Below are 16,543 nucleotides of genomic sequence, written 5' to 3' on the forward strand. Positions count from 1 at the left end.
CCCATTCATGCCAAGCCCAGGAATTCCCAAATGAAATCCAGGGTCCTTTGTCATCTCCTGAATTTCTTTCAAGAGTGGATTAATTCCATATTTGCTTTTAGCCAGGCATAAACCAGCACTACTTTCTAAGAGTGATGGGTGATTCTGGTGGGATGGGACACTAGGAGGTTCCTAGTTCCCACTTGGAATGAAACTGAGCTGATGCAGGAGTTTAGGGGTTAATTGCTACAGGAATTCCCTCCCCTAATCACAAGAACATGAACGTGCAAGAGCAGGCAAGATCTTGCACAGCCAGCAGGAGGAGGACCTGAAATGAAACCTGAGGTGTGCCAAGGGCTGCTCAACACAGCCCTTCCCTGTCCTGTCATGAGAAAACTGGGAAGAGGACAGGAACACTGTGATTTTATCTCCCAGTCTCTCATCTAACAGGGAGGGTTCCCTTTGGAAAGTGATAACAGGGAGCAGAACTGTTCCTGCTGCTGCACTCACCTGGGTGTAGCCTGGGACTGCATGGCAGCTCATGACCTGCTGCTCAGGGGACACAAAGTCCCATTGTCACCAAACAGGACAACCTGACCACCAGGGAATCTCTGAAACAAAACTATCCCAGAATCCCCGGGTGGTTTGGGTTGGAACAAACCTTAGAGATGATCCAATTCCACCCCTGCCATGAGCAGGGACTCCTGCCACCATCCCAGCTTGTTCCAAGCCCCATCCAACCTGGCCTTGGACAATTCCAGAGATGGGGCAGCCACAGCTTCTGTGGGAAACCTGCTTCCAACAAACCTGAGAGATTCTGCAGGCAAGAGTGACCAAAAGTATGTTCCCTCTCTGTTATCAGCTGGCATTTTTAGTTAACTCACTGCACTGCCCTGTGAGAGCAGAGGAAAAGTTACAGTAGTTCATCCCACCACATCAGCCTTGGAAATGGGAAAACTGGGCCAGCAGTGAAATAGGGGAGTGTCCCACCAGTGGAGGCACCACCCCTCCCTGTCCAGACCACAGCCCTGGGTCCCACAGGCTGCCCAGGGATGGGGGCTGTGGGTGCAGAGCTCTCTGCCCTGCATGGCACAAACACCTCCAACACCCACCAGAGACACACCTGGCTCCAAGTCCTCCTGGGATCCCCCTGCAGCTGTGGCTGGGATGAGCACAGCCTGGTGGGACTCTGGGAGTTATTCCTGCTGTGTGGATGAGATGGTTGGAAGCTTTGGGTGAAAGTGTGAAAATGTGTGTTTTTTCATTGCCCTGATACTCAGACAGCAGTGCCTGGTGAATAAATGGCTCTTTGGTGTGTATGGAATTGCCCTCTAAGAACTGAAATTCTGAGCTTAACTTTAGAAACAGGGCAGCCAATGTTAATGAAAATACACATGGAGCATTTCATCCTTCCACAGATGCCAAAGGGCTCTCACTGCACTGGGGCTCAGGACACCCTTCCCAACAAGGTGGGAGGGGGCCCTGCCCACAGCAGGGGTGGAATGAGATGGATTTTAAGGCCCCTTCCAACCCAAACCATCCTGTGATCACCACCTCTCTCTCCTGGGACAGTTTGGACTGGCTGGGAGTGAATCCACTGACTGGGCAGAGCAATGGAGCTGGGCTCACCCACGGGAGTTTGGGCACCTTCCTTCCCTGGAGTGGAGCAGAGTGACACACCCACAGCAGGATGAACCCTGACTCTCCAACAGCCCTGAACAGCTCTTACTCCTCTCCTAAGAAATATATAAATACCACTTAGAACCACTGAATCCTTCAGGTTGGAGAAGCCCTCTAAGATCGAGTCCAACAATCCCCTCAGCACTGCCAAGGCCACCACTGACCCCTGTCCCCAAGGGCCACATCCACACAGATTTTCAATCCCTCCAGGGTTGGGGACCCCACCATTTCCCTGGACAGCTGTGCCAGGGCTGGACTATTCTTTCCAGGAGGAAATTTTCTCTAACATCCAATCCAAACCTCCCCTGGTGCAGTTTAGTTCCCTCTCACCCTGTCCCTTGTTCCCTGGGAGCAGAGCCCAGACTGCACCCAGGGAGTTGTGCAGAGCCACAAGGTCCCCCCTGAGCCTGCTCTTCTCCAGGCTGAGCCCCTTCCCAGCTCCCTCTCACAGGACTTGGTCCCTCAAAAATATTCAGCTGAAGTTTTCTGGGTCTGCAGGGCAGCAATTAACCCCACTGCTTCTGCATGGCCACGTCTTCACTGATGCACAGGAGCTGCAGGCAGAATTCATTTGAGAAATCCAGAGGAAGGGACAGTGCCACAGCTGAACAGGCAGGACAAAGCACTGCCCACACACTGCACTGCTCTATGAACAGATGTCAGGATTATTTTTGGACCATGGCCTAAAAAGAGCTTTTTGTTTCTATTATTTCCTTCTCACTGCTGCCATTTTTTCCCTCCCTGAAGGGTGAAGGTGTGAACCAAGGCAGCAGCATTGGCCAGCTCACTGTGACTGCTCTGCAGGACAATACATGGAAATGCAGCCACAAGTGATGCCCAAATTCAGTAGTTCACACTGATGCCAAGCCCTGGAGTTTCTGTTATTCACTTTATCCCATCAAACTCCTGGAAGTGTGTAAGAACAGGGGTTGGGGGGTCACTTACCACATCCACGTGTGTCAATCTGGCACAGGAATTGTTCAGGGGCAGGGAAAACACACACACAACTCTTCACAGGTAAAAACCAGTCCCATTCTTCCTCTGGAGCAAGCAAGACCAGATCTTTTCTCTCCTAATTACCAAGGAACTTGTGAACAGGCAGTACCTGGGGCTGACATGCTACACCAGAGCCACGGTCCCATCCACATTTAATATCCCTTATGTACAGGCTGCAAATACCACAAAAGGAAGAGGAAAAACACTCACAGAAGTCAAGTAATTCTGATTTTATATTCAGGCTTTGCAAATCAAGGATGTCCTATTTTTACTATTCATTCAAGGCAAAAGTCTACACAGGCATGTCAAAAGCAGGAATTGAAAAACAGTGAACACAACAGTCTTGAAAATACGTTTAATGTCTAATCTTATACAAAAGTGACAGCATTTTCAAAAAAATATCAAATCCTGTATTTATAGCTTCTCACTATCATACAGCAATATTTGTTTCATCTAAAGAAAATACAGCAGCAGGTGATAATCTATACTTTAAAGATGTGATTGCTTATATTTCGTATTGTAAACAAATGCAGTATGTCAACCTCAAAGCACAAGTCAAAACGAACTCCTCAGCAATTGAACTCAAAATGATGCATAGAAATGTACAAATTCCATTGCAAAAGCTTCAGGCCAGAAGTTGCTCACACTTGACATAACATGTGATAAAGTTACTACACGGTATATAGTGACACCTTGAGTTTTTACACAATAGATTAACAGGAATACCCTTTTCACTGCTATGCAAAGAACTCTGCTCACAAAAACAAAGGGGTTATGAAACAGTTTTCATGACCTCAAGAAATACGAATATACATTGAAAAACATCCCATATATATTGAATTTTAGCCTAAATGTTCCAGTAATAAATCCTGCCTATTTCAGGAAGAACCTAGAAGTCTAGTTACTTTTACAAAACCCCTTTCCTTGCTACTTTTGCTTTATCCTTTCCTACCTCTTCCCATTCCCTGCAGAGACATATGGCCAGTGCAATTCCAACTGGAGGGCTGCTACTGCATGATCCATTCATTTGGAATAAATGTTTTTTTCATTACAATGATTTACAGTCTAAGGCTGCAGGTATCAAAAAAGCACTTAAGCAAATGCAGTCAATGTTGCTTATGTTAATTTTTAATTAGTCTTGCCAAGTCTGCTTGGGGGGCAACTGGGGGTTTTTTTAAGGTTAGTTGCACTTTTGGTTCTTATTCCAAGGGTTAATTGCTGGGGTTTAAGTTGAAGTGTTAAAGTATTTTTGTTCAGCTCCAGTATTGTCTTCCTAAAAGAAAAAACAGACATTCCTCTGCTATCAGCTTTCATGACATTGGATGAAAGCAGCCACAGCTCAGCAGGCTGCTTTCTCCTGCAAAAATACTGTAGGACTTTGCCATAAAGGCTCTAACTACCAAGGAGCACCACACCAGGTCACCCCATGTGCTTTCAGAGTGTCCATCACATGCATGCAGGAAGCCACCAAAGCACTGGAAGAGAATTAACTCGTGTTCACAGTTCCATGATACAAAGACTCCCTAATGAGCTACCATGTGAAGCAAAATCTGTTCCTAATTCTACCCACAGAGGCTAAGTCAGGAGATCCCCAGCTGGGGAGGAAACAAACTGTCCGTGGTCCAAGTGCAGGCCATGAAGTACCACCAAGAGACGTGGCCGTGTCTCGGCAAACCCCTCGGACGTGCTTGGCACAGATATGGCAAGAACACGAAAGCTCAGGGCAGTGCCCCTTGGGAGAGGCAGCTGCACAGCAGTGCACAGGCTTCCTGACATTCAATTTCTCCCAAATTCCTCCTACTCCGTGAGGTATGCAGACACCCAGCTGGGAACAGGGGCTGCTCCCAGGGACAGCAAACGAGAGCCCCTCGCGCCCAACCAGGATCTCTGTCGTGACACAACCGTGCCAAAAACTGCTGGGAAGGGAATGCTCAGGTTGGGTTTTAAGCTCAAGTTCAGTTTCCAGGGACTCTGAAAAAGTCTGCCAGGTTTACACAACCCAGCAGCCAAGTCAAATTTGAAATGACTAGAACCCAGGTCAGAAATAGGGAAGTACCTACGTGGGGATCAGTTTCTCTTTACACAGACCAAGCCAAACTTCCAACCACCACAGAATGAGAACTGGCAACAGGATGTCCTCATTTGCATGCATAAAACTCACATTTTGCTGATTCAAAGTTAACTGCACATCCAGGTTATTTCACTTGCACAGGAATGCCTGTTTGTGAACACCAACAGTGTGCTGACAAGTCACACCAAGGCTTCCAAACGTGGCTCTTCTCCTCCGTAGTCCCAGACCGAGCAATTGGTTTGAGTATGTACAAAATGCTGAGAAAACCTTCGAGTTCACATGCTCTGTCTTGTTAGTTTGAATTACTGTAGCACGTTCAAAAATTAGGTTTCTTGACTAAAATGTTGAAACACTTTCTCTATTGACTTTTTAGAATAACCTGAAAATAGACAAAATATGACTATCCATCCGTTCAATGACCAGCAGGAGTCTGGCAACGAGACTTAAAGCATTAATTTAAGAATTAACTTTTTTAAAATTCCATGGGCCTGATTCTTTATAATCCTTACATGGCAACTCCTGTTTTTCCAAGGAATACTTGCCAACATAAGAACCACAGGTGTGTTAGTTGATTTCTTCTCTTTGTATTTCACTTGATTAAACCAAATAATTATGCCAGCATATGAGCAAGGTAAATTGATGTAAACTGCTCCTTCATACCTCAAATGCACATACAAGAGGCAATATTCTTCATAGCCCCATACATTACTGAAACAAAAACTGTAAAAATCTCTGTAAGTAGTGGATGAAGGTGGAAAACTACAGTATTTTGCTGCCCAGAACGTATTCAGCGGTAAGGCTGCAAGAGACAATAAGTCATGGTCAATACAGGCTTTTCACACAGCAGTTCATTCACAGTTACAAATACTGTTAATTAATCACAAATTCATCCTTATATTTTGTTATTCCCTCCCTGTTGCTCTATCAGCAAGCTCTCTTGAATAAGAGATCAGAATATTTTCTCTTTCACAATTATTACACCACTTTCCCCCCCCTTTTGGCTTTCAGAGTCTTTCCAAGCAGTGGAAGACCACTACAACGTGAGACATTAACATAATTTAGCCATTCTGGTATATTTAATATTTAAATTGCTGTTATCCCACTGACCTGAGGAACTAAACTTGAGATGTGCTGAAACTCCTTACCGGCACTAACAGGTTTTACGCTACTGAATTTCCCCACTTAAAAGTGAAACACTTTAGAGTAATTTGAGACCAAAAAAAAATACTCACATGGGGACCACCAGGCATTGATGGAGCACCAGCAGGACCAGATGGCACTTGAAAAGGATTAGGGGGCGTAGGATATAGTCCTGGAGCTGGATATGATCCTGTGGGTGGAGGGAATGGGCCGGGCGGTGACGGTCCCCACGTTCCGGGTGGGACCGTCCCCCACGGTACTGTCGGCGCAGCCCCTGGAGTCTGGGTGGGAGCAGAGTATGGCCCTGGGGGTGGATATGGCATGCTGGGAGCAGGATACTGCCCTCCCATTGTTGGTCCCCATGCTCCAGAGGGCATGGATCCCCATGGCCCAACAGGAGCAGGAGGTGCAGCTGGCTCTGTTGGACCTCCGTAAGGTCGTGGAAGCTCTGGAAAGGGCATATTTGGTGGAGGATACTGCCCTGGTGGGACAGGACCTGGCACAGTTGGGGGTGGATATGGACCACCAGGAGGAGGGCAGGAGGGTCCAGTAGGAGGAGGAGGAAATGGAGCAGGCGGTCCCGGGGGCATTGAAGGATACATTCCCGTGGGAGGAGGTCCGAAGGGCACGCTGGAAGCCGATGTGTTTGGTGGCAGTCCCGTTGGAGTCATAGGGGGGGCGCTGGGGTTATTCCAAGGGTTGGAAGCCGGCCAGCCCTGCGGAGGCTGCCCGGGCTGCTGGCCAGGCTTGGTGCTGCTCACTTTGGAGGTTTTAGCAGGCGACTGGTCTGGTAAAGCATCTGCCAACTGAAAGACAAAGCGCCGGTGAGAAAGGAATGCGGGCCGGAATTCCCGGCTGCAGCCATCCCCCCACCACGTGGCTCCAGCCCAGCTGCCGGAGGGAGGGAGGAGAAGAGCTCTCGGTGGCTGCACAGAGATGATTACATTCATTTTTGTGCAGCTCCTATCACTAAGGCAGCAGAGGCATTCTGACAGGCCACAGTTAAAAAGCCAGAGATAAAAGGCGACCCACCACACGGAACGACAGGCAGCTGCAGCACAAACCTGAAAACATTTCCCTAAATTTCCATTGCAACTATCCTGATGCCAGGAAAGCACAGCTCCTTTGTTAATGTCACAGGAGAGAACCCACGAGGCACCCAGCAGCTTCCGATGTTTAGACCAGGGATTGCTACGTCTACCCAAAAGGAAAACACCAGCACTGCGACACAGAGGAAATCTCAGTTGTCAGAGGAAGTCTCAGCTGTCAGCTCCCCTTTTCCTTCAAAAACTATGGCAGCTTTTGGGATAATCAACACAACTGGCTGATTGAAGTATTTTCTGAGACCCCTGACAAAGGGAGGAATGATGAACCTGACTCCGTGTTCTTAGACAGCTAATTTATTATTTTATGATCTATATTATATTAAAGAATACTAAACTAAACTATACTAAAGAATAGAGAAAGGATACAGACAGAAGGTTAAAAGGTACTAATAAAAAACTCGTGACTCTCTCTTCAGAGTCTGACACAGCTTGGTCATCGTTGGCCAATAACTAAAAACAATTCACGTGTTGGATAAACAATCTCCAACTACCTTCTAAAGCAGCAAAACACAGGAGAAGCAAATCAAACAATATTGTTTTCTTTTTTTCTCTGAGGCTTCTCAGCTTCCCAGGAGAAAAATCCTGGGCAAAGGGATTTTTCAGAAAATATGATGGTGACAGCTGATCTTCAGGAAAGAAAAACTGTTACTTACCGAAAAATCATCAGTTCCAGACATTGTGCTGAAAAGTAAGGTAAGATAAAGTGAAATTTGTTGAAAATAATAAAGGTATTTTTAAGCAAGACTAAATGAGACATCTACATTTGTCTCATTTGGAGCACAGCAGGTGCTGAACCTGCAGCACCTCTTGGTGCCTTGGTTTGGTTCCAGAGCCTGGGGCCCACACCAGTCCTGGAGCAGGGATCAGGGTGATCAGTGCTCATGGACACCTGTGCCAGGTGTTGCTTTGGGGATCCTCACTTAGTGAGATAATGGCAATAAATTTACTCTCTGTGTTTAAGCCCTGGGTTCATTGCTGTCCCAGCTGACTCCCTGTGCTCAGAGAGTGACCCAAACTCCTTTCTCTGGATAAAGTTCCCATGAAAAGGAAAGCCCTGAGCCTCCACCTGCCTCCTCTCAGACAGGTGTGACACAGGAGGCAAATGGGTCACATTGCAATAGCAAAAAATATTTTAAGCATTCATATGGAGCCTGCCCAGACAGGGATGCCTGGGAAGGACTCCAGGTGTTTTCTAAACTGGGATTTGGAAAAGGTATAGCAGGATTTTTGTGGGTGAAGTCAATGCCTCTAAACCAAAACATGATGAAATCAGAGAATCATGGAATGGTTTGGGTTGGAAGGGACATTAAAGATCACCTAGTTACACCCCCCTGCCATGGGCAGGGACACCTGCCACTGTCCCAGGCTGCTCCAAGCACATCCAACCTGGCCTTGGGCACTTCCAGGGATCCAGGGCAGCCACAGCTGCTCTGGCAACCTGTGCCAGGGCCTCCCCACCCTCAAAATTCTTCTCAATATCCCATCCATCCCTGCCCTCTGGCACTGGGAGCCATTCCCTGGGTCCTGTCCCTCCATCCCTTATCCCCAGTCCCTCTCCAGCTCTCCTGGATCTCCTTCAGGCCCTGCCAGGGGCTCTGAGCTCTCCCTGGAGCCTTCTCCTCTCCAGGTGAGCACCCCCTGCTCTCCCAGCCTGCCTCCAGCCCTTGGAGCAGCTCTGTGGCCTCCTCTGGACTTGTCCCAACAGGTCCCTGTCCTTCTGATGCTGGGGACCTCAGAGCTGGAATCCCCACACAGATCTTATTGCCAAAAAGAAAAGAAGTACAGCTTGCTGATGGTTTATCTTCCAATTATTTCAGAATAAATATCTACACCAAGGGCAGAGGATGCTCTTATTTACATGAACCACTTCCAGTAACTGACTGCAGAAGCATCACCAATATATATCCAACTTCCAACCTCTCCCCACTTCCAAAAAAATAGGCACCAAAAATTAGGGACCAGTGAGATATATTAACACATAACCAGAAGTGAGGAACCGTTTAAAAAGATTACCAAGAGCAGCCAAAAAGTTTTAGGGGAGAGTGTAGGAGCCAGAAAGGAACATAAGAGCAGGAAAAATGTAAAACAGAGTACAGGAGTACAAATACTACTGCAGGAGTTGGTCCTCACAAAACAAAATCCTTGTATTCCCCTTGTTGATGGGGAAGAACTGACTCCTAAGACAGAGAATGGTCTCAGGGATGGAGGTTTGTACAGAAAGCCCAGATCAAATAGGTTTTTAAGCTCCCTTAGGTTAATATATATCCACATTATTTACATTTTACTCCCTTAGGTTAATATATATCCACATTACTCACATTATATTATCTATACAATCTTCTCTGAAACTGTATTGTAAATTTGTTACTACCTACACAATCTCCTGACCTCAGGACAGGTCTGGATCAGACAAGAGCCACTTAGCTCAGCATCCCATTTTATTTTAACCAGTAGAGACCACCCCATTTTATCTTAACAATGACCAGCAGAGAAGAACAAGAACAGGAATGACTCTCACCCAACACTTCAGTGATTCCAATCTCAGCCACTTCCTAAGCTGTAGACAATTTCCATGGAGCAATAACCCTCAAATAATTCCTTTTCCACAAACACATCCAATTTCCTCACTCAGATGAGGGGATGTCTCATTTGCCCACTTCAGAGTTGTTCCTACAACACCCACTGGCAAGGCACTCCACAGGCTGCTATTTGTTGCACAAAAGCCACCTCCTTTTTTTGTTCTAAACCTGGATTTTACTACTTTCACTTGTAGCTCCTCCATTATTGCAGCTGAGGAAATCAGCAAGTCTATTCTTACCCAGCCTGCCCATGCTGATCATTATCCTACAGATTTTTACCATTTTCTTTCATCTCTCCCTTCTCCAGGCTGAGTTCCAGCTAATTCCCCTGCCCCTTGTGCAGCAGCTCTTCCCTACCTTTGATTATTCTCCCTGCCTCAGTCTGAGGCTTTTCCAGGTCTTTTGTATCTTTTGGGATGAATGACAAGAAAGAACCACAGAGAATTGAAGATGTGGGATAACCATTGATTTATGCAGTATCATAATTATGCTCTGGTTTGTCTTCTATTTCCTTCATTTTTCAGCTGCTTTTAGATCCCTATGGAACTGACACTTCTGCGACAATATTTCACTCCTCAGTGTCAAGGGTCAGCCCAGCATTTTATATGTGAAATTATATGCACCACTCTACATTTATCTACTCTGAATCACAGCAGATTTATTGCCATTGAATTATTTCTGCCAATTTATTACCCAATCCTTACTTTCCTGAATGGCTTTGGATCAACAGGACACTGCTCATCTCATTTCCCGAGTTATTTATGACCACATGGAACAACCCAGACCTCTGTGGAAACTCAGTGAACTTTTCAAGTTACTCCTAATAATTTAAATAACCTTTTAAGAAATACCTTGTAATTTAAATAAACCTTTCAAGAAATATCTAGTAATTTAAATAAGCCTGTCAGGAAACACCTAATAATTTAAATAAACCTTTTAAGAAATATGTATCTACAAAGCTGATGGAATTCAGTGCCTAACTGCATGAATACAAAGGTTTGTTTAAACTCCAGTTTTAATTTATAACAGCAGTAGTTCTTTCAAGTAAGGACTCAGTCTCAGATGAGGAACATTTCAGATCAAGGACTATTTGTTTAAAATTGAGAAACCAACTGAACTACATCAGGGAAGTGGTTTCTGCTCTTGCTATTAACAGCTCAGCTGTCTGAGACGTATCTATTCCAAACTCAATTTCTCTTCAAGAAATACCTCTTCTGCTAAGAATTCATTAATTTTTGCAATTAACCACACTCAATAATAAAAAGTTGGCAGGGTACTTTTGGTGGTACTGTAGTTCAATTTACCTCCATAGACAGAGAAGCTATTTATCATAACCCCAAAAATAAAGGAAAACAATCATTAATATACAGACAAGTACAAAAAAACTTTTACATAAGGGGCACAGATAATAATCATCATCATCATCTTAATCAAGTTATTTAAAAAGCACCAAAACAGGTCAAGAGAATCCTCATTTCTTTAGGCAGATGGAGAGATGGGATAAGACCAACTGAAAACCAGATCTACAACAGACTGAAAATAGTCCACAGAAGAAGTTGGAACATTTGCTGCGAGGGAGAGAAGGAAGAGAAGAAAGGAAACTAAAGGAGAACTCAGAAGAAAATCCTGTGATCTGTCACCAAAGTGTCAGAGAGGAGTAAATTCAAGTCAAGCAGTGGGTGAACACAGTTGAAACAGGCCTGCTTCCCAAATATCAACTGATATCCCCAATATTTGTTAGCAGATCATTCCCAAATATTTCTGTGCCATGAAAATGAAGAGAACAATTCTGCTGCATGATTTATGAAAAAAAAAAAGAAGAAAAAAATAGTTAAGCACAGCTTATAATGAGATTTAGTGGCTTTTTTACTTTGGCAAGCAGACAAGAGCAACATTTGTTGGCAACATTTGGGCTAACTGAGCCCATGCCAAGCATGTCAAGGATCCTCTTGCAGAAAGGATGCCCTATTTCAGGGATGTTTTTTAAACAGACATTTAATCTGGGTACTGCCACCTTCATTTCATAAAAAAGAAACTGAAATTACCCTTAACATTCAGACAACATATGAACTCATCTGTACTTAAATCTGGAATCTATATTCCATTCAGGTTGTTCAACACTAGGTAAAGAATTTCAGTGCAAACCTTACAGGAATATCAATTATTTTGTTACAATTATTGCCCAAGGCATTCACATGCTCACCAATCAGACTCACAGACAGTGTCAGACAGAAGACCCCCAAGTAACTAAATTTTCAAGTCCCTCCAGGTCACACATGGGCTCAAGATTTTAGAAAAAAAAAAAAAAACAAACCACACTGAAGGGTGGCTTGATGGGATTTTTAGAGTGATTAGAATGAACCAATTATCTCTGGAAGTTTTCCTGGTGCACAAGCACTGACAGCAGCAGAGAAACCCATTCATGTAACAGACATTCATTCTGCCACATTGCAACTCCACTCCAAATTATCTTCCCTGCAGTTGGGATGAAGAAAGAACAAATGGAAGGAGGGTTCAGGAGTTGAAGTCACTTGGCAGGGAGGAGAAAGACAGCAGAGCTGGCAGCATTCAGAATGAAGTCCTGCTTGCATCCAATGTGCTGTGAGATAAGATTCCCTTTGTTTTCTGAAGGCCAACGCCCTGGAAACATCTCTGCCCTCCCAGAAGCCCAGAGCCTGCCAGCTCCAGCTCTGCTGCTGAGGGCAGCACCTCTCAGCCCCCTCGGAGCTGGATGGAGAGAGATGATCAATGCCTGCAAAACCAAGGCTGCCAGGAGCTGAGTCTCTCTCACCCTTTATCCTGAAGAGCCATGAGAGGCAGGAAGGATTTCACTGCACCTGCCTAGAAATTATAACCTGCAAACCCTTCAGGCCAGAGGCCAAGGCCTCCTGGATATCCTCTCCACGAGCTGCTCCCAGAAATTACCAGCAGGTAGGTGAGATGAGAGAGGCTGCTCTGGGAGGAGAGAAAGGCTGGGAAGCACAATTCCAACCCAGCTCTGGCAGGAGAGTTCTTCCAAGAGCCTTCACAACCACGGGCTGACTCTCAGGGAGGTCTGTGCCTGGTTCTGGCAGCCTGGTGCTACGTGTGCTGTGCTAAATCCGTCCTACTGAACAGCTTCCACAACAAACCAGCTCCACGCTGGTTTTTGCAGCTCCAAACCCTCTTGGATTGCATCCATCTCACTGAAACTATGGTGTAGTAGCAATTTTTCCCATGCTTTTGCCTTTCCTGGCTTTTATCCACCATCAGTCCTTACAGACCCTCATTAGGAAGAGCCATCCAAAGCACTTTTTCTTACCCAAAACTAAGCATCAACTGCTTTCCTACTTTTTTTTTTTTTTGAGTTGTATGACATTATTCCAACACTTGATGTGCCAGATTTAGTTCCTGTCTCCAAGATCATCTTTCAAACACAGCAAAAAGGTTTTCTGGATGTGCAACAGGCTGTGCTGCATTTCCACTGGGTGGCACGGCAGCCTCGGCAGAGAGGTTCCTTTGTCACTCCAACATGACTAATTCCTGCCAGCATCACCTCATCCACAACAGCATTTCTGCCCACATAAGTGGAACTACCCAACATAGCACCCGGAGAAAATGGAAGAGACACCAAGTCTTTGACGGCTTCTAAATGTTTTCTAAAATATGCAAATTTCTGCAGCTTCAGGCGTTAACTATCAACACTTCTGAGTCGGCCTTTAGAGAATCCCAGAATGGTTTGGGCTGGAAGGGACTTTAAAGCTCATCTTGTTCCACTCCCTGCCATGGGCAGGGACACCTTCCTCCACTAGCCCAGGTTGCTCCAAGGCCCATCCACTCCCAGGGATGCAGGGCAAACACAGCTGCTCTGGCAACCTGAGCCAGGGCCTCCCCACCCTCACAGGGAAGAATTCCTTCCAAAATCCAATCCATCCCTACCCTCTGGCACTGGGAGCCATTCCCTGGGTCCTGTCCCTCCATCCCTTGTCCCCAGTCCCTCTCCAGCTCTCCTGGAGCCCCTTCAGGCCCTGCCAGGGGCTCTGAGCTCTCCCTGGAGCCTTCTCCTCTCCAGGTGAGCACCCCCAGCTCTCCCAGCCTGCCTCCTGCCCTTGCAGCATCTCCAGCATTTCCTCTGGACCTGCTCCAGCAGCTCCACCTCCTGATTTTGGGGGCCCCAGAGCTGGACACAACACTCCAGTGGGGTCTCAGGAAACTGGAGCAGAGGGGCAGATCCTCCCCCTTTTCCTGCTGCTCACTCTCCAGGGATCCAGGGGCAGTCACAGCTGCTCTGGGCTCCCTGTGCCAGGGCCTCCCCACCCCCACAGGGAAGAATTCCTTCCCAGTATCCCATCCATCCCTGCCCTCAGGCAGTGGAAGCCATTCCCTGTGTCCTGTCACTCCATGCTCCTTTAAACAGCCCCTCTCCATCCTTCTTGCAGACTCTCTTCAGGTACTGCAAGGCCACAACTGGATCACCCCAAAGCCTTTTATACTCCAGGATGAACCATCCCAGCACTCTCAGCCTTTCCTCACAGGAGAGCTGCTGCAGCTCTCTGATCATCTTGGTGGCCTCCTCTGGCCCCTTCCCCATCCTCAAAGCCTCCCCAGTGCTCACATACCATAAAATAATTTGGTGTGCCCTGGGTGTTTATCCATTGGGAAAATAAAGTTCATTGACAAACTAACCCAACAGCTACATCATCTGTGGTTATGAGAGATTTGGGGATATTTCTGCTCCTTTCCCTGTCTGTTATAAATGAAAAAATGACAAAAGTAAAATTTCAGATTTTCAGGACAGATGTCATTAAGACCAACAACCAAATGGAGGCATTTGCTATAAACTGTCAATCCCAAAAAGAAAATAATTCCTCAAAGCAGAGGAGCTGGCAGTTTCCAAGAGCTGTAAAACACAAAGCCATAAGGATCTGTGATGTGTGCCAGCTCCTCACCCTCACCAGGCCATTCAGCTCCACAGCTGCCTCCCACCCAGCCAGAGCTGGTCCCCAAGCCCAGCAGATGGGCAGACACAGAGCACAGGGAGGTGCCCTGCTTGTGCCAGCTGTGACACAGAGACACAACAGAGACCCCCTGCCAAAGATCCCTCCTGTCCACAGCACCCAGCCCTGGGAATTCTGAAAAAGATCTGTTATTCCAACAGCTTGGAATGAGTCCAGCTGATCTTTCAGAGCTGCCTCTAAATTATCTTGAGAGCTACAGAGCCTCACATCTGAGAATCCCAGAGTGGTTTGGGGTGGAGGGGACATAAAGCTCATCTCATCCCACCCCTGCCATGGCAGGGACAACTTCCATCATCCCAGGCTGCTCCAAGCCTGTCCAGCCTGGCCTGGAACACTGCCAGGAATCCAGGGGAGCCACAGCTTCCCTGAGCAGCCTCTGTTCTCCTCTCAAGCATTATCAGCTTCATTATTGTCATTGTTTTGGATGAAATAAACACTCTGACTCTGAGGAGTGACTATCAAACAGCTTCACTACGGGGTTTTGGTGTGCCACCCCCTAAAAAACCATCAAACCCACGTGTCCCAAACCCAGCTGTATCTCACCTCTGACACACACACCCAGACACATTTCTGCTCCTTGGCAGAGGCTCCTTCCCAGAAAAATCACTTCTCAGGATTTACACCTGCCACCTTTCTTCAACTGGCACTGTTAAAATGCACTTGAATGAACTCAAGCTTCAAGAATACCCAAAATGCTTCCCAGGGCTGGCCTGATATCCACCACGAATTTTTCCTTCAGCCCCTGATCTCCACAGCTCCCAGGAAGGGCAGTTTCAGGGCGTGTCATTTTGGTATCAAAAAGACAAAGCAGCTACTTTTGTTCTTCCTCCACTAGCAATGAGGCTGAGGAGCATCAGATCAGCAGGGTTTTCCACGGAATTGTCCTACAAACAAGTTTTTCATCAGAAATAAAACCTGTCAGGCGAGCAGCACTGATACCACACAGTGCTGGCCATCCCCTGTGCGTCAGCTGCCTTAAACACATTAGAATTTGATAAACCAACTTCTCACCAACTCTGCAAAACCGGCTTTCCCGAGCCCTTCTTTAGAGAGGAAGCTTTAACTAAAACTCACTTAAATGCAATCCACGCTCGTTGATGTGCTCATTAATAAACTACGGCCGCACAGCACACAAATAAAAAAAAAAAAAAATTTAAAAAAAAGCCGAACAAATATTGAACCCAGCCAAGCCAGCGCCGCCACCGCCGCTCCAGAGCCACTAGGCCCCGCCACGAGCGACCCCCGGCGCTCTGCAGGGACCAGCACCGCCCGCCCCCCGCAGGTGGGGCGGCACCTCCGGGACGGCTGAGGCGCGGCCCGGCGGCTCCGCGGCCGCAGCCCCCCCGCCCTCCCGCGCTCCCCGCGGCGGCGCGGGGTCCGTGCCGGCGGCGGGGCCGGTGCCGGTACCTGTGCGGGGGGAGCCGGCGCAGGCCCGGAGCGACGCGGCGGCCGCAGCTCCACCGCCACCGCGACGGGCACCGGAACCGGAACTGCGTCACGGCGGCCACGCCCACCCCGCCACACCGGAGGGGCGCGCGATCGACCACGCCCCTCTAAGGCCGCTGTGTCACCGGCACCGCCCACCCGCGGTCTGGCCACGCCCCTTTCCTGCCCTCAGAGAGCGTCACAGGCCACACCCACCTATGATCACGCCCACCACAGAGCGTCACATACCACGCCCATTAATCATGAGACCACGCCCCTCTCCGCCCATAATGCTGGGTGGAGCCACGTTACAGCGGGCGCGCGCGCCCCGGCCCCTCGCGGTCACGTGACGCCTCCCTGAGGGGCGGGCGCGGGCCCTGAGGGGACGGGGCCTGGACGCCCTGAGAGCTCCTCTTGAACAGCGTTTCACCAGCATTTCTCCACCATTTTCACCACTTTCATTAAAAAAAAAATTAAACTTGTATCTTGATTTGTCGCCCCCCTCGTCCGTGCATCAAAATCTGCGCCGTGCAGTTCAAGACCTGCAGCAGAAACCGACAAAGCAAAGGG

At 47.5% G+C, this 16,543-nt stretch overlaps 1 protein-coding gene across 3 annotated transcripts; it reads right to left on the minus strand.

Moving 5' to 3' along the window:
• Positions 1-2,870: 2,870 nt before the first annotated feature.
• Positions 2,871-16,071, minus strand: MAPK1IP1L (mitogen-activated protein kinase 1 interacting protein 1 like). Of its 3 annotated transcripts, XM_059850614.1 has the most exons (5): positions 15,956-16,023; positions 15,623-15,662; positions 7,626-7,653; positions 5,959-6,672; positions 2,871-5,525 (listed from the first exon to the last, which is right to left on the minus strand). In XM_059850614.1, the coding sequence occupies exons 3-5, from the start codon at positions 7,647-7,649 to the stop codon at positions 5,514-5,516; spliced, it is 750 nt and encodes a 249-aa protein (XP_059706597.1). In that variant the 5' UTR covers positions 7,650-7,653; positions 15,623-15,662; positions 15,956-16,023; the 3' UTR covers positions 2,871-5,513. The 3 variants fall into 3 exon arrangements, with proteins under 3 accessions (XP_059706597.1, XP_059706596.1, XP_059706598.1); XM_059850613.1 differs by lacking the exon at positions 15,623-15,662 and having other exon boundaries at positions 15,956-16,071; XM_059850615.1 differs by lacking the exons at positions 15,623-15,662; positions 15,956-16,023 and adding an exon at positions 15,236-15,442.
• Positions 16,072-16,543: the final 472 nt, after the last annotated feature.

The sequence above is a fragment of the Haemorhous mexicanus genome, chromosome 6 (genome assembly GCF_027477595.1).
Source record: "Haemorhous mexicanus isolate bHaeMex1 chromosome 6, bHaeMex1.pri, whole genome shotgun sequence".
Taxonomy (NCBI): Eukaryota; Metazoa; Chordata; class Aves; order Passeriformes; family Fringillidae; genus Haemorhous; species Haemorhous mexicanus.

Coding starts and splice junctions, on each gene's coding strand:
- MAPK1IP1L (XM_059850613.1), bottom strand. CDS start 7,649: ATGTCTGGAACTGATGATTTTTCG. Junction 6,673..7,625: donor CTGGAACTGATGATTTTTCG/GTAAGTAACAGT, acceptor TTTGTCTTTCAG/TTGGCAGATGCTTTACCAGA.